This window comes from Pristiophorus japonicus, unplaced genomic scaffold, assembly GCF_044704955.1.
Source record: "Pristiophorus japonicus isolate sPriJap1 unplaced genomic scaffold, sPriJap1.hap1 HAP1_SCAFFOLD_416, whole genome shotgun sequence".
In the NCBI taxonomy this organism is placed as follows: domain Eukaryota; kingdom Metazoa; phylum Chordata; class Chondrichthyes; family Pristiophoridae; genus Pristiophorus; species Pristiophorus japonicus.
The window spans coordinates 305,864-324,577 of record NW_027254047.1 but is presented as its reverse complement, the minus strand read 5'-3'; the positions used below and the strand labels follow the sequence as shown (position 1 = coordinate 324,577).

The following is an 18,714-nucleotide window of genomic DNA, read 5'->3' as shown; positions in this document are numbered from 1 at the left end:
TGGAGCAGTGCATGAACTCCCACTATGGATTGTAGCAGGAGATGGGCCCACACTGTTCGGCAGAAGCTGGCTGTGAAAAATCCATTGGAACTGGGATGACCCCCGAGTGCTCTCGTCCGTTGACTATGCCTCATGTGGCCAGGTTCTGAGCAAGTTCCCGTTGTTGTTTGAGGCAGGCATCGGAAGTTTCTCAGGGGCGAAGGTGCAGATCCACTTGGTTCCCGATATATGACCCATCCACCACAAAGCATGAGCGGTGCCATATATGATGCGAGAGAAAGTGGAAACTGAGCTGGACAGGCTGCAGCGAGAAGGCATCATCGCCACGGTGGAGGTCAACAAGTGGGCCAGTCCGATTGTTCCAGTTCTCAAAGGCAATATCATGGTCAGAATTTGTGGGGGTTATAAAGTAATGATTAACTGTTTTTCGCTACAAGAGCAGTACTCGCTACCCAAGGCAGACGACCTATTTGCGGCCCTGGCTGGAGGAAAGACGTTCACCAAGTTGGATCTGACCACGGCTACATGATGCAGGAGCTGGCAGAATATTCGAAAGGTGTCACCTGCATCAACACACACAAAGGTCTGTTCATCTACAATAGAGGCTTGTTTGGGATTCGATCAGCCGCGGCAATTTTTCAAAGGAACATGGAGAGCCTGCTAAAGTTGGTTCTGCGCACCGTGGTTTTCCAGGATGACATACTGGTCACAGGTCGGGACACCATCGAACACTTGAAGAACCTGGAAGAGTTTCTAAGTCAGCTAGACCGCTTGGGACTCAGGTTGAAACACTCGAAGTGTGTTTTTCTGGCACCAGAGGTCGAGTTCTTTGGGAGAAAAATCATGGAGGCCATTAAGAATGCACCGAGACCACAGAATGTGACAGAGCTGTGTCATTCCTGGGACTCCTCAACTATTTGATAATTTCCTACCTGGGTTAAGCACCTTGCTAGAACCCATACATGTGCTGCTATGCAAGTGAGATGACTGGGTATGGGGGAAATCACAAGAGGCTGCTTTTGAGAAAGCAAGAAAACTGTTATGTTCCAACAAACTGCTTGTTCTGTATAACCCATGTAAACATTTACTGCTAGCTTGCGATGTATCTTCGTATGGGGTCGAGAGTGTGTTACAGCAAGTAAACAAATCAGGAACATTGCAACCAGTCGCCTATGCATCTAGGAGTCTGTCCAAGGCCGAAAGGGCCTACAGCAGGATTGAAAAAGAAGCTCTGGCATGCATTTACGGGGTGAAAAAAATGCACCCGTATCTGTTTGGTCTCAAGTTTGATTTAGAAACCGACCATAAGCCGCTTATATCGCTACTCTCAGAAAACAAAGGGATTAATACCAAAGCCTCTGCCCGCATCCAAAGATAGGCGCTTACGCTGTCTGCATATAACTATGTAATCCGCCACAGACCAGGCACAGAGAATTGTGCTGATGCTCTGTCGGCTACCATTATCCACCACTGGGGTGGAAATGGCACTGCCTGCAGACTTGCTCTTGGTGATGGATGCATTCGAAAATGAAAAGTCACCCATTGCAGCTTGCTAGATCAGGACCTGGACCAGCCAGGATCCTTTACTGTCCCTTGTAAAAAAAACTGTGTCCTCCATGGGAGCTGGTCCAGCATCCCAGCGGAGATGCGTGAAGAGGTCACGCTGTTCCAGCAGCGCAAAGATGAAATGTCCATACAGGCAGACTGTCTTTTATGGGGCAATCATGTAGTTTTGCCTAAGAAAGGCAGAGAAACATTCATACGCGACCTACACAGTACCCATCCAGGCATAGTAATGATGAAAGCAATAGCCAGATCCCATGTGTGGTGGCCCAGCATTGACTCAGATTTGGAGTCATGCGTGCACCAATGCAACACTTGCTCTCAACTGAGCAATGCACCCAGGGAGGCAGTTTGTGGTCATGGCCCTCTAAACCGTGGTCTAGGATCCACGTTGACTTTACGGGCCCGTTTCTAGGCAAAATGTTTTTGGTTGTTGTGGATGCTTATTCAAAATGGATTGAGTGTGTAATAATGTCTGTAAGCATGTCCACTGTCACCATTGAAAGCCTATGAGTCATGTTTGCCACGCAAGGCCTGCCTGATGTCCTTTTCAGCGACAATGGGCCATGCTTCACCAATGCTGAATTCAAGGAATTCATGACCCACAATGGGATCAAGCATGTCACATCTGCCCCGTTCAAGCCCATATCCAACGGCCAGGCAGAACGGGCAGTCCAAAGCATCACGAAAAGCTTGAAACATGTGTCGGAAGGCTCCCTGCAGACCCACCTGTCCCGAATCCTGCTCAGCTACTGCACCAGACCCCACTCACTCACCAGGGTTTCCCCATCCGAGCTGCTCATGAAAAGGGCGCTCAAAACAAGGCTCTCGCTTGTCCACCCTGATCTCCATGATCACGTCGAGGACAGGCGGCATCGACAAAGCATGTACCATGATCGCGCAAACTTGTCACGCAATATTGGAGTTAATGACCCTGTATTTTTATTCAGCTATGGACATGATCCCTAATGGTTTGCTGGCACTGCCATAGTCAAAGAAGGGAGTAGGGTGTTTCAGGTCAAACTTGCTAATGGACTAACTTGCAGAAAGCATTTGGACCAAACCAAACTGCGATTCACAGACAGCCATGAGCAACTCGAAGAGGCCACCACCAACTTCGGCCCTCCAACACACACACAAGTGGCAACTGACATCACGGTTGACCACAAAGCTGAACTCACCATCCCCAGCAGCCCAGCTGCCCAGCGAAGAACAAACCAACTCACCCACACCTGCATTTGTACCAAGACGATCGACAAGGGAGCAAAAAACCCCAGATCGTCTCACCCTGTAAATAAGTGTACTATTGACTTTGGGAGGGAGTGATGTTATGTATGCAACCTGTATCATACCACCATCAGAGGGCATACCTGTTGGAGTCCTAATGGATCCCTTGGGAGCAGTGTATATAAGCAGGCCTCTCATGCTGTGCCATCACTCTGGAGTTTGAATAAAGGAGCTAAGGTCATACTTACTCATGTCTACAGTACTCAGTTATATTGCTTTATTATGAACATAACAACATTGGCCTTTATTACAAGAGGATTTGAGTTTAAGAGTAAAGATGTCTTACTGCAATTATACAGGGCCCTGGTGAGACCGCACCTGGAGTATTATGCACAGTTTTGGTCTCCTTACCTAAGGAAAGATAAACTTGCTATAAAGGGAGTGCAAAGGCGGCTCACCAGACTGATTCCTGGGATGGGGGTATTGTCCTATGAGAGATTGAGTAGACTAGGCCTATATTCTCTAGCATTTAATGAGAGGCAATGCCCACATCCCATGAACTAATTTTAAAAAGAGATGAGTGAGGTGTTTAAATTTGATCAAGGACACCAGACAAATTATTAGAGACACTCACTGTCCTTCAGGACCTGTGTCCAGGGGAGAAGCTGATGGGTTTATCCGATCATCTTTGGGTTAAATGTTGTCCTCATCGAGCTGAGCACCTCATGCCAGCATCAAACTCTCTTCAGTCGGGCACAGTACGGCTTAGATACAGAGTGAACCCATCAGTCACTCCCCAACACAGATACTGAGGGACAGGGAGTGTCCGGGACAATAACATTTCTCACTCAATAAGATACAAATTGATCCTGTACCTCTCCCCATTAATCCTGGGCTCCACACGGGTCGAATCCTGCTGCTGTTTCCCTTCCTGCAACAGCACTGAGCTCAACCCAGCCCATAATGAGCAGGGCTCAGGGAAGGTGGTTGCTAGGTACTGCAGTGAAGTCATAAAGCAGGGCCATTCAGCCCGGTGGGTCCTCTCCTTGTCCCTTTAAAGGTGGAGAGCTGGGACATCCTGTCTCAACACACATCCCCCTGTTCATACTGAGAATCCCCGGGGAAGGCCCAAGGCCCAGAGTGGAACATAACCAAGAGGGAAAGAGGAGGAAAGAAGGGGAGGTAAATCAAGGAGTCGGGACTGAGGGCCACCAAGCTTCAGTTTTGGAGCCTATAGACTTCAGGAGGGGAAGAGTGAGTTCTGTAGTTTCAGGATCCAGGAAGAGAACAAGGAACAGATGGGGAAACTGGTGTCGATTCCAGCACAGTGAGGATGTAGGGGGAGGGAGATTGAGTCGGGCCGTGTATTAGGGGTGTAAGAGGGACAAGAGAGGAAAGGCCAGAGGAGCAATTACTGCAGCAGTGTCCATCAATAGTGAGAGAGAGAAGTCAGAGTCAATAGTCAGAGTGGGCCCTGGACAGGCAGGTAAATTGTTTGTTTGTTGTGACCAGCTTTCCTTCTGTCACAAATAGCCTCCTGTAGCCCAGTGACACAAACAGCCTATTAAACGCCACCAATGTCCTTTGGTCTTGTGAGGTCTCCCTTTGTGAAACATCGGTTGTTGTTAAAGCTTCTCATTCTGACTCGCTCACTGTCCGTTTTATTCCATGGGCTTCATCTTTGCTGGTATTGGTAACACGCCCGGGATCACGAAACACAAAACCCAGTCTGTTAATCGCTTTCAGCTACTGGACTTAGCATATGCCCCACAGCATCTCTTCCACGTTCAATGTATGAATAGAGCATCACACCTGCAAAACTGGTTTAATTTATATCCACGCAGCAAATATATTTGAGAAAAGCCTGTCGGCCGATGAGGCACTGTTCGGGTGCCAGTATGCTGCTGGTTTGCCCGGCATTTTGCCTGTAATGGAAAATAACTGAACATTTCTCCCTTTGCTGTAATTAAATGTGTCTTTTAATAAGCCTCACATCCTTGCTCATGTCTGCTGCAATTGTGTAGAAAGGGGATGTGTGAAGTGATGGTTTTTGTATGGAGACGTGAAGCAAGAAAACGCTATCTGTGTATGGCAGTGACACAGCCTTGTGGTCACAGGCAGAACAATGCAGCGATATCCTTCTGGTTATTGTTTGAGCAGGGTCAGTTCATGAATGCTCAAGCTAAGAGGTGGCAGGGATTGGGAGCAGCGCCAGTAAATACAATCTAATAACTTTTGCTGAATGTGGCCCACGCCAAGTGCCAGGATATTGGATCAGGCCCACCATAGAAAATGAGTTTGACACCCTGAGGTAGACAATGTCAACCGGATTCCCCCATCCACCAACCTAACAACTTCTTTACAAACTCAAGCTAGTTTGTAAGACATGACCATGTTTACCAGAATCCGTGTTCAGTATCTCTAATGGCCCCTTCCCTTTCCCCATGATCAAAAACAGCATCTCTCAGGATCCCTTCAAGCACCTTCCCGATGATCGAGGTCATGTTGATGGGCCTTTAGTTCCTGAGCTCAGACTTGTGCCCAATTTGGAAAATGGGAACTACGCGTGCTGGCTTCCAATCTCAGAACAATCCCTGACTCTACTAAGCTGTTGAGAAATATGGGCAAGGGGCTGACAGAGCACCCGTCCCATCTCTTTAAACACCCTTGGGTGGATATTATCCGCACCTTACATACGTCAAGATTAACCCACACGGCGACTTTGCTGTTAGTGATGAGAGATGAGAGAGACCAAAGTGCCATTTGCCCCTCTCAGTGTGACCCTGAAGGACTGCGTCCAGGCTGAAGTTCTCCCCCAATAAGATCCCCTCCCCCCTCCCCCGCAGATTGTCCTCTCTGAGCTCCAGCCAGCTGATGCTAAACACTCAGATGGGAAAGACAAAAATCTACAACAATGTGTTGAAAGCAACACTCATTTATTTGATTATCCCAAATATTAACCTCCAGTCCAGTTAGAGGAGTTATTATCAGCGGAAACAAACCCAACTGTCAGAATGAACACGATTTAGTCCTGGATGTAATTAACAGCAGCAATAACAGCAGATTCCAACCACTATAGTCACTTGTGAACTCGCTGGTGTGTCAACAGGTGGGATGACCGAATGAATCCCTTCCCACACTCAGAACAGGTGAACGGCCTCTCCCCAGTGTGAATTTGCTGGTGTCTCAGCAGGCTGGATAACTGAGTGAATCCCATCCCACACACAGAGCAGAGGAACGGTCTCTCCCCAGTGTGAACTCGTTGGTGTGTCAGCAGGTTGGATAACCGAGTAAATCCTTTCCCACACTCAGCGCAGAGGAACAGTCTCTCCCCAGTGTGAACTCGCTGGTGTGCCAGCAGGTTGGATGACTGAATAAATCCCTTCCCACACTCAGAGCAGAGGAACAGTCTCTCCCCAGTGTGAACTCGCTGGTGTGCCAGCAGGTTGGATAACTGAGCGAATCCCATCCCACAATCGGAGCAGGTGAATGGCCTCTCCCCAGTGTGAATTCGCCTATGTGTTTCCAGCTGGGACGGGTAGTTGAAACATTTCCCACAGTCCCCACATTTACACAGTTTCTCCCCAGTGTGACTGCACTTGTGTCCCTCCAGGTTGGATGATAGGCTGAAGCCTTGTCCACACACAAAGCATGTGTGCAGTTTCTCCCCGCTGTGAACGGTGCTTTTTGCTTCCATGGTCAAAGATCGATGATATTCCGTTCCCGGTGAATCGAGTGACTCTGTCAGGTCTTACTGTGATGTTTGGTTTGAGCCTCCGGTCGACAAATCCTCCCCTTTTAATACCCTGTAAAGTGAATTTCAAACAGGAAAAAGGGTGGATGAGAGGGAACCCACAAAAACATAAAGACAGGTTGTGAAATTGAACTTAGTGAACCGGGTCATTTGTGGGGCCGGCACTAGAAACTGTGACCATGAAAGTTGCCAGTTTGTGGTAAAATCCAAATGGTTCATTAATGTCTTTTAGGAAAGGGAACCCACCTCCATTGACAGTTCCACATGGGGAATTGTTGGTCCCACTGGGCCCAGAAGTACTGGGGGTGAAACCCAGCAGCTTCTCCTCCACCTCCACTCCAGCTCAAACTGATGCAACAAACAGACCCACACAGGAGGCCAGGTATCCAAAGCGTCTTTGTTACATTTGTAGCAGAGGTGAGCGGCGATCTTCTCTAAATTGCCCTAGATGTGGAGACTTGAGAGTCTAGATTTTGCTTTGTACCAGAATCCAGGTCACCGATTGGAGCATGGGCAGGACCATTGGAATGTCCCAGGTACAGCAAGCAGCAGAGAAGCGGTGAGGTTGGGGTGGAGTAGCGGTGAGAGTTTGGGGCAGAGGGATTGGGGCCAAGGAGAGGCGAGAGTTCAGGGTGGAGAGATTGGGCCCACGAGAGGCGAGATTTCGTGGCCCGGAAGAGGCGAGGGTCCAGGGGCAGCACGGGCCAGCCCACACTGCGATCTGTGGGCAGTAGGAGTATGTGCGCCAGGTCTGTGCAGCAGAGCTTGGTCTCCAGTTGTCTTAGTTAACCCTTTCCACTGGACCAAGACCTAGCTCTCTCCAGCCCGTGTGGTGGTCGGTGTGCAGCAGCCACCCACGTTAAAAGAATCCACGCACAGGCACCTTCCATCCTTCAATATGGAGTTTGTACCTGGAATATCAGCTCCCATATTGAAACACCTGTGAACTCATCCCTTTTTGGTGTGGAAGCGGGTCATCCTCGATACAAGGGACTACCTAATTCTATACTATGCAGGAGGCCAGGGAGCGACTTCCGCATCCAGCGTCCACCCTGACACAGAGCGGCTGGGAATTTCTGAGCCTGCTGTATAAATGGAAGTTTTGTTTTTCTGGTTTGAGGGAGGATCTACCCTCAGGGTTTGCTGGTGCCGGGCCCGGCGCCTCTGACTCGGGGACTGAGAGCCGCACTCGGTGTTGCCCGGGGCCCGAGAGCCGCACTCGGTGTTGCCCGGGGCCCGAGAGCCGCACTCGGTGTTGCCCGGGGCCCGAGAGCCGCACTCGGTGTTGCCCGGGGCCCGAGAGCCGCACTCGGTGTTGCCCGGGGCCCGAGAGCCGCACTCGGTGTTGCCCGGGGCCCGAGAGCCGCACTCGGTGTTGCCCGGGGCCTGAGAGCCGCACTCGGTGTTGCCCGGGGCCCGGGAGCCGCACTCGGTGTTGCCCGGGGCCCGAGAAACATGGAAGCATAGAAAATAGGTGCAGGTGTAGGCCATTCGGCCCTTCGAGCCTACACCACCATTCAATATCATGGTTGATCATTCACCTCAGTACCCCTTTCCTGCTTTCTCCTTTAGCCGTAAGGGCCATATCTAACTCTCTCTTGAATATATCCAATGAACTGGCATCAACAACCCTCTGCGGTAGGGAATTCCACAGGTTAACAACTCTCAGTGAAGAAGTTTATCCTCATCTCAGTCCTAAATGGGTTACCCCTTATCCTTAGACTATGTACCCTGGTTCTGGACTTCCCCAACATTGGGAACATTCTTCCTGCATCTAACCTATCCAGCCCTGTCAGAATTTTATATGTTTCTATGAGATCCCCTCTCATCCTTCTAAACTCCAGTGAATACAGGCCCAGTCGATCCAGTCTTTCCTCATATATCGGTCCTGCCATCCCGGGAATCAGTCTGGTGAACCTTCGCTGCACTCCCTCAATAGCAAGAACGTCCTTCCTCAGATTAGGAGACCAAAACTGAACACAATATTTCAGGTGAGGTCTCACTAAGGCCCTGTACAAATGCAGTAAGACCTCCCTGCTCCTATACTCAAATCCCCGAGCTATGAAGGCCAACATACCATTTGCCTTCATCACCACCTGCTGTACTTGCATGCCAACTTTCAATGACTGATGTACCATGACACCCAGGTCTCGTTGCACCTCCCCTTTTCCTAATCTGCCGCCATTCAGATAATATTCTGCCTTCGTATTTTTGCCACCAACGTGGATAACCTCACATTTATCCACATTATACTGCATCTGCCATACATTTGCCCACTCACCAAAATGTCCAATTCACCCTGCAGCCTTTTCGCGTCCTCCTCACAGCTCACACTGCCACCCAGCTTAATGTCATCTGCAAACTTGCCGATATTACACTCAATTCCCTCATTCAAATCATTAATGCATGTTGGAAATAGCTGGGGTCCCAGCACTGAGCCTTGCAGCACCCTACTAGTCACTGCCTGCCAGTCTGAAAAGGACCCGTTTATCCCGACTCTCTGCTTCCTGTCTGCCAATCAGTTCTCTATCCACGTCAGTACATTACCCCCAATACCATGTGCTTTAATTTTGCACACCGATCTCTTGTGTGGGACCTTGACAAAAGCCGCACTTGGCGTTGCCCGGCGCCTGAGAGCCACACTTGGTGTTGATCGGGGCCTGAGAGCCGCAATCGATGTTGCCTGGGGCCTGAGAGCCGCACCTGATGTTGCCCGGGGCCCGAGAGCCGCACTCGGTGTTGCCCGGGGCCCGAGAGCCGCACTCGGTGTTGCCCGGGGCCCGAGAGCCGCACTCGGTGTTGCCCGGGGCCTGAGAGCCGCACTCGGTGTGGCCTAGGGCCTGAGAGCCGCACTCGGTGTTGCTGACGCCACGTTCACACTGCTCAGTCCCCGGGAGCTACTCCACACAGGGAGGTGCTCTCCAGGGACTAGTCCTTCCCGTGCGCTGCCCCCTTGCTGATGAAGATAGAGCGTATTCCCCCAGGCGGAGCACTCTGGGTAAGATCATCTGCCATTGTTTGGGAGTGGTACAGCACAGGAGGCCATTTGGCCTATCGTGTCTATGCCGGCTATTTGGTTGAGCTGTTCAATGAGTCTCACTCCTCTGCTCTTTACCCATGGCTCGGTATATTTTTCCCTTCAAGTATTTATCCAATTCCATTTTGAAAGTTACTATTGAATCTGCTTCCACCACCCTTTCAGACAGTGCATTCCAGATCATAAAAATCCGCTCTAATTCTTTTGCCAATCATCGGAAGTCAGACTCCTCTCGTTACCTACCCTAATGCCACTGGAAACACTTTCTCCATATTTACTCTGTCTAAATTGTTCATAATTTTGTACATTTCCATTTCTCCTTCAAATCTCCTTTTACCCTTTCCTGCTCTCTGGAGAAAACTTCACCAGTCTCTCCACATAACGGAAGTCCCTCATCTCTGGCACCATTCCTTCTGCACCCTCTCGAAAAGCTTGGCATCATTCCGAAAGTTTGGAGCCCAAACTTCAACACAATACTCCAGCTGAGGCCTAACCAGTGTTTTATAAAGATTTAGAAAACTAAACATCAAATGCTGATATTTCTCTGATGCGGTTTAAAGGTCCATCCTGTCACTTGGATGTGTCAATAAGACTGTGAACCTAAAGAAGCTCATTTGCAGTGGAGAGCCAGACACATGCTGTGTAACTGGGCGCAAACACTCCCGCACAGCCCAGACATCACTTCTTCCCATTTGGCATGTAAGTCATGTGTTAATTGCAACAATTCGTTTGATTTGATTTCAAATAGTTTAGTATATAAATTGAATCATGCTTCTATGATTTTTTTCCCAAACTCACATTCAAGGCCTCAATTTTTCTCTTCGTCTGTGTACAGTCACAGGATTCCAACCCTGGGACTGTACATGGGGATTCTAACCCTGGGACTGTACATGGGGATTCCAACCCTGGGACTGTACATGGGGATTCCAACCCTGGGACTGTACATGGGGATTCTAACCGTGGACTGTACATAGGGATTCCAACCCTGGGACTGTACATGGGGATTCCAAACCTGGGACTGTACATGGGGATTCTAACCTTGGGACTGTACATGGGGATTCTAACCCTGGGACTGTACATGGGGATTCTAACCCAAGGAGTAAACAGTTCTGGGGCTTCTCTGTTACAGTTGTGTGAGACGTAAACCGTAAGGTCGGCACTAAGCAGCGCCTTTGCGAGAGACGGTGAGAAATCCGTGGTGTGAAGAGTGAGAATAAAATATGTGTGTCAGGACTTCACGAGGAGGTGCGTGGAGCGGCCTATAAAAGGCACAGCAGGGAGTCCGGGGTCGGGAGCAGCGTCGAGGAGGTGCGTGGAGCGGCCTATAAAAGGCACAGCAGGGAGTCCGGGGCCCAGTGTCGGCGGCAGTCGGGAGCAGCGTCGAGGAAGTGCGTGGAGAGGCCTATAAAAGGCACAGCAGGGAGTCCGGGGGCCAGCGTCGGCGGCAGTCGGGAGCAGCGTCGAGGAAGTGCGTGGAGAGGCCTATAAAAGGCACAGCAGGGAGTCCGGGGGCCAGCGTCGGCGGCAGTCGGGAGCAGCGTCGAGGAGGTGCGTGGTGAGGCCTATAAAAGGCACAGCAGGGAGTCCGGGGCCCAGTGTCGGCGGCAGTCGGGAGCAGCGTCGAGGAGGTGCGTGGTGAGGCCTATAAAAGGCACAGCAGGGAGTCCGGGGGCCAGCGTCGGCGGCAGTCGGGAGCAGCGTCGAGGAGGTGCGTGGTGAGGCCTATAAAAGGCACAGCAGGGAGTCCGGGGGCCAGCGTCGGCGGCAGTCGGGAGCAGCGTCGAGGAGGTGCGTGGTGAGGCCTATAAAAGGCGTGCTTGTGCAGCTACAGGGAGAAGGCAAAAAAGAAGTAGAAAGAAATCAAAAGGTGACGTCACAGCCAAGAGGGTAAGTGATTGGCTGGTGATTGGTGAGTAGTTTTTCTTTTTTCTCTTCTATATCAGTGAGTAACTTTTAACACTGTTGTTGCCAATTTAAGTGTATATAAGGGTTAAGTCATGGCAGGAGAGCTCGGTCGGGTGTTATGCTCCTCCTGTACCAAGTGGGAACTCAGGGACACTTCCGGTGTCCCTGACGATTACGTGTGCGGGAAGTGTATCCGCCTCCAGCTCCTGACAGACCGCGTTGCGGAGTTGGAGCTGAGGGTGGATTCACTCTGGAGCATCCACGATGCTGAGAATGACGTGAGTATCACGTGTAGCGAGTTGGTCGTACCACAGGGAAAGGGTCCACAGCCAGATAGGGAATGGAAGACCAACAGGAAGAGCAGTGCAAGGAAGGTAGTGCAGGAGTCCCCTGTGGTCATCCCCCTGCAAAACAGATACACTGCTTTGGGTACTGTTGAGGGGGATGACTCATCAGGGGAGGGCAGCAGCAGCCAAGTTCATGGCACCGTGGCTGGCTCTGCTGCACAGGAGGGCAGGAAAAAGAGTGGGAGAGCAATAGTGATTGGGGATTCAATGGTGAGGGGAATAGATAGGCGTTTCTGCGGCCGCAACCGAGACTCCAGGATGGTATGTTGCCTCCCTGGTGCAAGGGTCAAGGATGTCTCGGAGCGGGTGCAGGACATTCTAAAAAGGGAGGGAGAACAGCCAGTTGTCGTGGTGCACATTGGTACCAACGACATAGGTAAAAAGAGGGATGAGGTCCTACGAAACGAATTTAAGGAGCTAGGAGCTAAATTAAAAAGTAGGACCTCAAAAGTAGTAATCTCGGGATTGCTACCAGTGCCACGTGATAGTCAGAGTAGGAATCGCAGGATAGCGCAGATGAATACGTGGCTTGAGCAGTGGTGCAACAGGGAGGGATTCAAATTCCTGGGGCATTGGAACCGGTTCTGGGGGAGGTGGGACCAGTACAAACCGGACGGTCTGCACCTGGGCAGGACCGGAACCAATGTCCTAGGGGGAGTGTTTGCTAGTGCTGTTGGGGAGGATTTAAACTGATATGGCAGGGGGATGGGAACCAATGCAGGGAGACAGAGGGAAACAAAAAGGAGGCAAAAGCAAAAGACAGAAAGGAGATGAGGAAAAGTGGAGGGCAGAGAAACCCAAGGCAAAGAACAAAAAGGGCCACTTTTCAGCAAAATTCTAAAAGGACAAAGGGTGTTAAAAGAACAAGCCTGAAGGCTTTGTGTCTTAATGCAAGGAGTATCCGCAATAAAGTGGATGAATTAACTGTGCAAATAGATGTTAACAAATATGATGTGATTGGGATTACGGAGACGTGGCTCCAGGATGATCAGGGCTGGGAACTCAACATCCAGGGGTATTCAACATTCAGGAAAGATAGAATAAAAGGAAAAGGAGGTGGGGTAGCATTGCTGGTTAAGGAGCAAATTAAGGCAATAGTTCGGAAGGACATTAGCTTGGATGATGTGGAATCTATATGGGTAGAGCTGCAGAATACCAAAGGACAAAAAACGTTAGTGGGAGTTGTGTACAGACCTCCAAACAGTAGTAGTGATGTTGGGGAGGGCATCAAACAGGAAATTAGGGGTGCGTGCAATAAAGGTGCAGCAGTTATAATGGGTGACTTTAATATGCACATAGATTGGGTTAACCAAACTGGAAGCAATACGGTAGAGGAGGATTTCCTGGAGTGCATAAGGGATGGTTTTTTAGACCAATATGTCGAGGAACCAACTAGGGGGGAGGCCATCTTAGACTGGGTGTTGTGTAATGAGAGAGGATTAATTAGCAATCTCGTTGTGCGAGGCCCCTTGGGGAAGAGTGACCATAATATGGTGGAATTCTGCATTAGGATGGAGAATGAAACAGTTAATTCAGAGACCATGGTCCAGAACTTAAAGAAGGGTAACTTTGAAGGTATGAGGCGTGAATTGGCTAGGATAGATTGGCGAATGATACTGAAGGGGTTGACTGTGGATGGGCAATGGCAGACATTTAGAGACCGCATGGATGAACTACAACAATTGTACATTCCTGTCTGTCGTAAAAATAAAAAAGGGAAGGTGGCTCAACCGTGGCTATCAAGGGAAATCAGGGATAGCATTAAAGCCAAGGAAGTGGCATACAAATTGGCCAGAAATAGCAGAGAATCCGGGGACTGGGAGAAATTTAGAACTCAGCAGAGGAGGACAAAGGGTTTGATTAGGGCAGGGAAAATGGAGTACGAGAAGAAGCTTGCAGGGAACATTAAGACGGATTGCAAAAGTTTCTATAGATATGTAAAGAGAAAAAGGTTAGTAAAGACAAACGTAGGTCCCCTGCAGTCAGAATCAGGGGAAGTCATAACGGGGAACAAAGAAATGGCGGACCAATTGAACAAGTACTTTGGTTCGGTATTCACTGAGGAGGACACAAACAACCTTCCGGATATAAAAGGGGTCGGAGGGTCTAGTAAGGAGGAGGAACTGAGGGAAATCCTTATTAGTCGGGAAATTGTGTTGGGGAAATTGATGGGATTGAAGGCCGATAAATCCCCAGGGCCTGATGGACTGCATCCCAGAGTACTTAAGGAGGTGGCCTTGGAAATAGTGGATGCATTGACAGTCATTTTCCAACATTCCATTGACTCTGGATCAGTTCCTATGGAGTGGAGGGTAGCCAATGTAACCCCACTTTTTAAAAAAGGAGGGAGAGAGAAAACAGGGAATTGATGGAATCAATTATTAAGGATGTCATCGCAGTGCATTTGGAAAGAGGTAATATGATAGGTCCAAGTCAGCATGGATTTGTGAAAGGGAAATCATGCTTGACAAATCTTCTGGAATTTTTTGAGGATGTTTCCAGTAGAGTGGACAAGGGAGAACCAGTCGATGTGGTATATTTGGACTTTCAGAAGGCTTTCGACAAGGTCCCACACAAGAGATTAATGTGCAAAGTTAAAGCACATGGGATTGGGGGTAGTGTGCTGACATGGATTGAGAACTGGTTGTCAGACAGGAAGCAAAGAGTAGGAGTAAATGGGGACTTTTCAGAATGGCAGGCAGTGACTAGTGGGGTACCGCAAGGTTCTGTGCTGGGGCCCCAGCTGTTTACACTGTACATTAATGATTTAGACGAGGGGATTAAATGTAGTATCTCCAAATTTGCGGATGACACTAAGTTGGGTGGCAGTGTGAGCTGCAAGGAGGATTCTATGAGGCTGCAGAGCGACTTGGATAGGTTAGGTGAGTGGGCAAATGCATGGCAGATGAAGTATAATGTGGATAAATGTGAGGTTATCCACTTTGGTGGTAAAAACAGAGAGACAGACTATTATCTGAATGGTGACAGATTAGGAAAAGGAGAGGTGCAACGAGACCTGGGTGTCATGGTACATCAGTCATTGAAGGTTGGCATGCAGGTACAGCAGGTGGTTAAGAAAGCAAATGGCATGTTGGCCTTCATAGCGAGGGGATTTGAGTACAAGGGCAGGGAGGTGTTGCTACAATTGTACAGGGCCTTGGTGAGGCCACACCTGGAGTATTGTGTACAGTTTTGGTCTCCTAACCTGAGGAAGGACATTCTTGCTATTGAGGGAGTGCAGCGAAGGTTCACCAGACTGATTCCCGGGATGGCGGGACTGACCTATCAAGAAAGACTGGATCAACTGGGCTTGTATTCACTGGAGTTCAGAAGAATGAGAGGGGACCTCATAGAAACGTTTAAAATTCTGACGGGGTTAGACAGGTTAGATGCAGGAAGAATGTTCCCAATGTTGGGGAAGTCCAGAACCAGGGGACACAGTCTAAGGATAAGGGGGAAGCCATTTAGGACTGAGATGAGGAGGAATTTCTTCACCCAGAGAGTGGTGAACCTGTGGAATTCTCTACCACAGAAAGTTGTTGAGGCCAATTCACTAAATATATTCAAAAAGGAGTTAGATGAAGTCCTTACTACTAGGGGAATCAAGGGGTATGGTGAGAAAGCAGGAATGGGGTACTGAAGTTGCATGTTCAGCCATGAACTCATTGAATGGCGGTGCAGGCTAGAAGGGCCGAATGGCCTACTCCTGCACCTATTTTCTATGTTTCTACGAATACCCGGTTGGAAACAGAGACTGACATCGCTCACTTTGTTCCTGCACCAAGATGGCTACGCATGCGCTGTGCTACTCACCGAATCAAGATGGCGGAGCGCTGAACCTGCCTTCCTGCATCAAGATGGCCGCTGCTAGCCTGGGCCTGTGACCGGGGGAAAGCCTCGAAGTTGTAACCGCCGATATTCCGGTTATTATTCGGGGCTTGCGACGGGCAGCAGTTGTTTGTGAAGCCTCCCCGGCTACCCGCTGGTCCATTACTGCCCTCCGCTACGTTGAAAATGAACGCTTTTGCGGAACACACATTTCGTGCGTGTGTCCTCCGCCATTACACGCACCACGCATGCTCTAAACCCAACCAGGACCCGCGCCTGCGCATTGAACTCCTCTAGTCTGGGTGCGGCACATTCTCTCCCGTCTGGCATGCTGGGTAAAGATCCTGCCATTGAAGGGCTTTAGTGAATAGTACAGTATTTACTGGCATTGCATTGGGCACTGAACCATGTTCATTCTGCCAGTTATTTTTTGTTTCTGATGATCTTAATAATCCCTATACCAGAGCTGGAGATTGATGTTGTGTATAAATATTGAATAAATCAGCTTGCTTCAAACACAGTGTATCAAATATTTGATTTCTCCATAATAAGAGGAGACCAATTAATGTTCTGTTACTGACTGTTCCATTTTGGGCCTTTTCTTAAACATAGAAACATAGAAACATAGAAACATAGAAAATAGGTGCAGGAGTAGGCCATTCGGCCCTTCGAGTCTGCACCGCCATTCAATGAGTTCATGGCTGAACATGCAACTTCAGTACCCCATTCCTGCTTTCTCGCCATACCCCTTGATCCCCCTAGTAGTAAGGGGACTACATCTAACTCCTTTTTGAATATATTTAGTGAATTGGCCTCAACAACTTTCTGTGGTAGAGAATTCCACAGGTTCACCACTCACTGGGTGAAGAAATTTCTCTTCATCTCGGTCCTAAATGGCTTACCCCTTATCCTTAAGACTGTGACCCCTGGTTCTGGACTTCCCCAAAATTGAGAACATTCTTCCTGCATCTAACCTGTCTAAACCCGTCAGAATTTTAAATGTTTCTATGCGATCCCCTCTCATTCTTCTGAACTCCAGTGAATACAAGCCCAGTTGATCCAATCTTTCTTGAAATATCAGTCCCACCATCCCGGGAATCAGTCTGGTGAACCTTCGCTGCACTCCTTCAATAGCAAGAATGTCCTTCCTCAAGTTAGGAGACCAAAACTGTACACAATACACTGGGTGTGGCCTCACCAAGGCCCTGCACAACTGTAGTAACACCTCCCTGCCCCTGTACTCAAATCCCCTCGCTATGAAGGCCAACATGCCATTTGCTTTCTTAACCGCCTGCTGTACCTGCATGCCAAACTTCAATGACTGATGTACCATGACACCCAGGTCTAATTGCACCTCCCCTTTTCCTCACTCAGTTCATCATTTAACACTTCAAATCCCAAGGTTGTTCTGTTTGAGTGTTCTTGTGGGTGTCATAGACTGAACATGGTGTGTCTCATTTTACACTCATCTGACGTTCCTTTCAACCAACCATTGAAAGAACTATCTTGCTTAAGACCAAAAATCTATTATTTTGTATATTGTTTAACGCTTTTTGAATGTGATTACTGCATGTAATAGTCTTTGAAATGTCTGATCTTTGTAATTGTCTTTGCTGATTTTGATAGTTTTGTTGATATAATTACTTGTTACTAACATACCTTGCAGTATTTCTTGCATCAAGATAATTGTTTAAATACTTCCATTATCAGGTCTTTAGATCCCCCACTGATCCCTGTCAACAATCCTTGGTTAGGGGCTGGCGTTTGGGTACAGGTTTAGGGTTAGTGGTTGCAGTTATTTGTTAGAAATGGGCTTAGTGGTTGGGGTAGTCAATAGGATATTAGGCAGCTGGGCATCCCTGGCCCAAGATCACCATAAGTGGAGGAAGAGCATCGAGGAGGGCGCTGAACACCTTGAGTCTTGTCGCTGAGCATGCAGAAAACAAGCACAGGCAGTGGAAGGAGCATGTGGCAAACCATCCCACCCACCCTTTCCTTCAACGACTGTCAGTCTCACCTGTGACAGCAACTGCAATTCCCAGATCGGACTGTACAGTCACCTGAGAACTCACTTTTAGAGTGTAAGTAAGTCTTCCTCGATTTCGAGGGATTGTATATGATAATGATGATGGAGGCTTAGGAGATAGTGATTAACTTAGAAAGCATTATTGACAATATAAGTGTCAGTGGACGTGCCCTTTTCCATTTCATGCTTTTAACCTCATGCAGACGAGTCATAAAACAGCCTCATAAACTGTTCATTCAAGGAACCTACATTCCTGCAAGCCTCATTTCCTCCCTTCTTACGCATCTCAACAAATCTCACCGAACATTTAATTAGGGACATTAAATTTTGGGATTTTGGAACAAGAACAGATGGATACATTTGTTGTGCTGGTTACAGCTGATTATCAGCCTGTCTGAAAAGTGCTTCTGACAATAATCTATCACCAAATTGGCAGAAAAAATAGAAAAGCAAATTATAATTTAAATGGAGAAAAATTGCAAAAGTGCTGCAGTACAGAGGAATCTGGGGGTCCTTGTGCATGAAACACAAAACGTTAGTATGCATATACAGCAAGTGATCAGGAAGGCAAATGAAATGTTGGCCTTTATTGCAAGGGGGTTAGAGTATAAATGCAGAGAAGTCCTGTTACAAATGTACAGGGTATTGGTGAGGCCAAACCTAGAGTACTATGTACAGTTTTGGTCTTGTATTTAAGGAGAGATACATTTGCATTGGAGGCAGTTCAGACAAAGTTCACTAGGTTGATTCCAGAGATGAGGGGGTTGATTTATGAAGATAGGTTGAGTAGGTTGGGCCTATACTCATTGGAGTTCAGAAGAATGAGAGGTGATCTTATTGAGACATAGAGGATAATGAGGGGGTTCGACAATATGGATAGAGAGAGGATATTTCCACTCATCGGGGAAACTAAAACTAGGGGGCATAGTCTCAGAATAAGGGGCCGCCCATTTAAAACTGAGATGAGGAGGAATTTCTTCTATCAGAGGGTTGTAAATCTGTGGAATTCTCTGCCAGAGAGCTGTGT

General features: G+C 48.5%; 2 protein-coding genes across 5 annotated transcripts in view; both read right to left on the bottom strand.

The window, feature by feature from the left end:
• The window catches only part of LOC139250704 (zinc finger protein 432-like), a 384,699-nt gene that overhangs the window by 93,931 nt on the left and 272,054 nt on the right, over positions 1–18,714 (bottom strand). The gene's annotated exons all lie outside the window — the stretch shown is intronic.
• On the bottom strand, positions 5,710–15,892 carry LOC139250706 (zinc finger protein 239-like). The gene is made up of 2 exons (XM_070873087.1): positions 15,647–15,892; positions 5,710–6,596 (listed from the first exon to the last, which is right to left on the bottom strand). Exon 2 carries the CDS (start codon positions 6,485–6,487, stop codon positions 5,870–5,872), a length of 618 nt encoding a protein of 205 aa, XP_070729188.1. The 5' UTR covers positions 6,488–6,596; positions 15,647–15,892; the 3' UTR covers positions 5,710–5,869.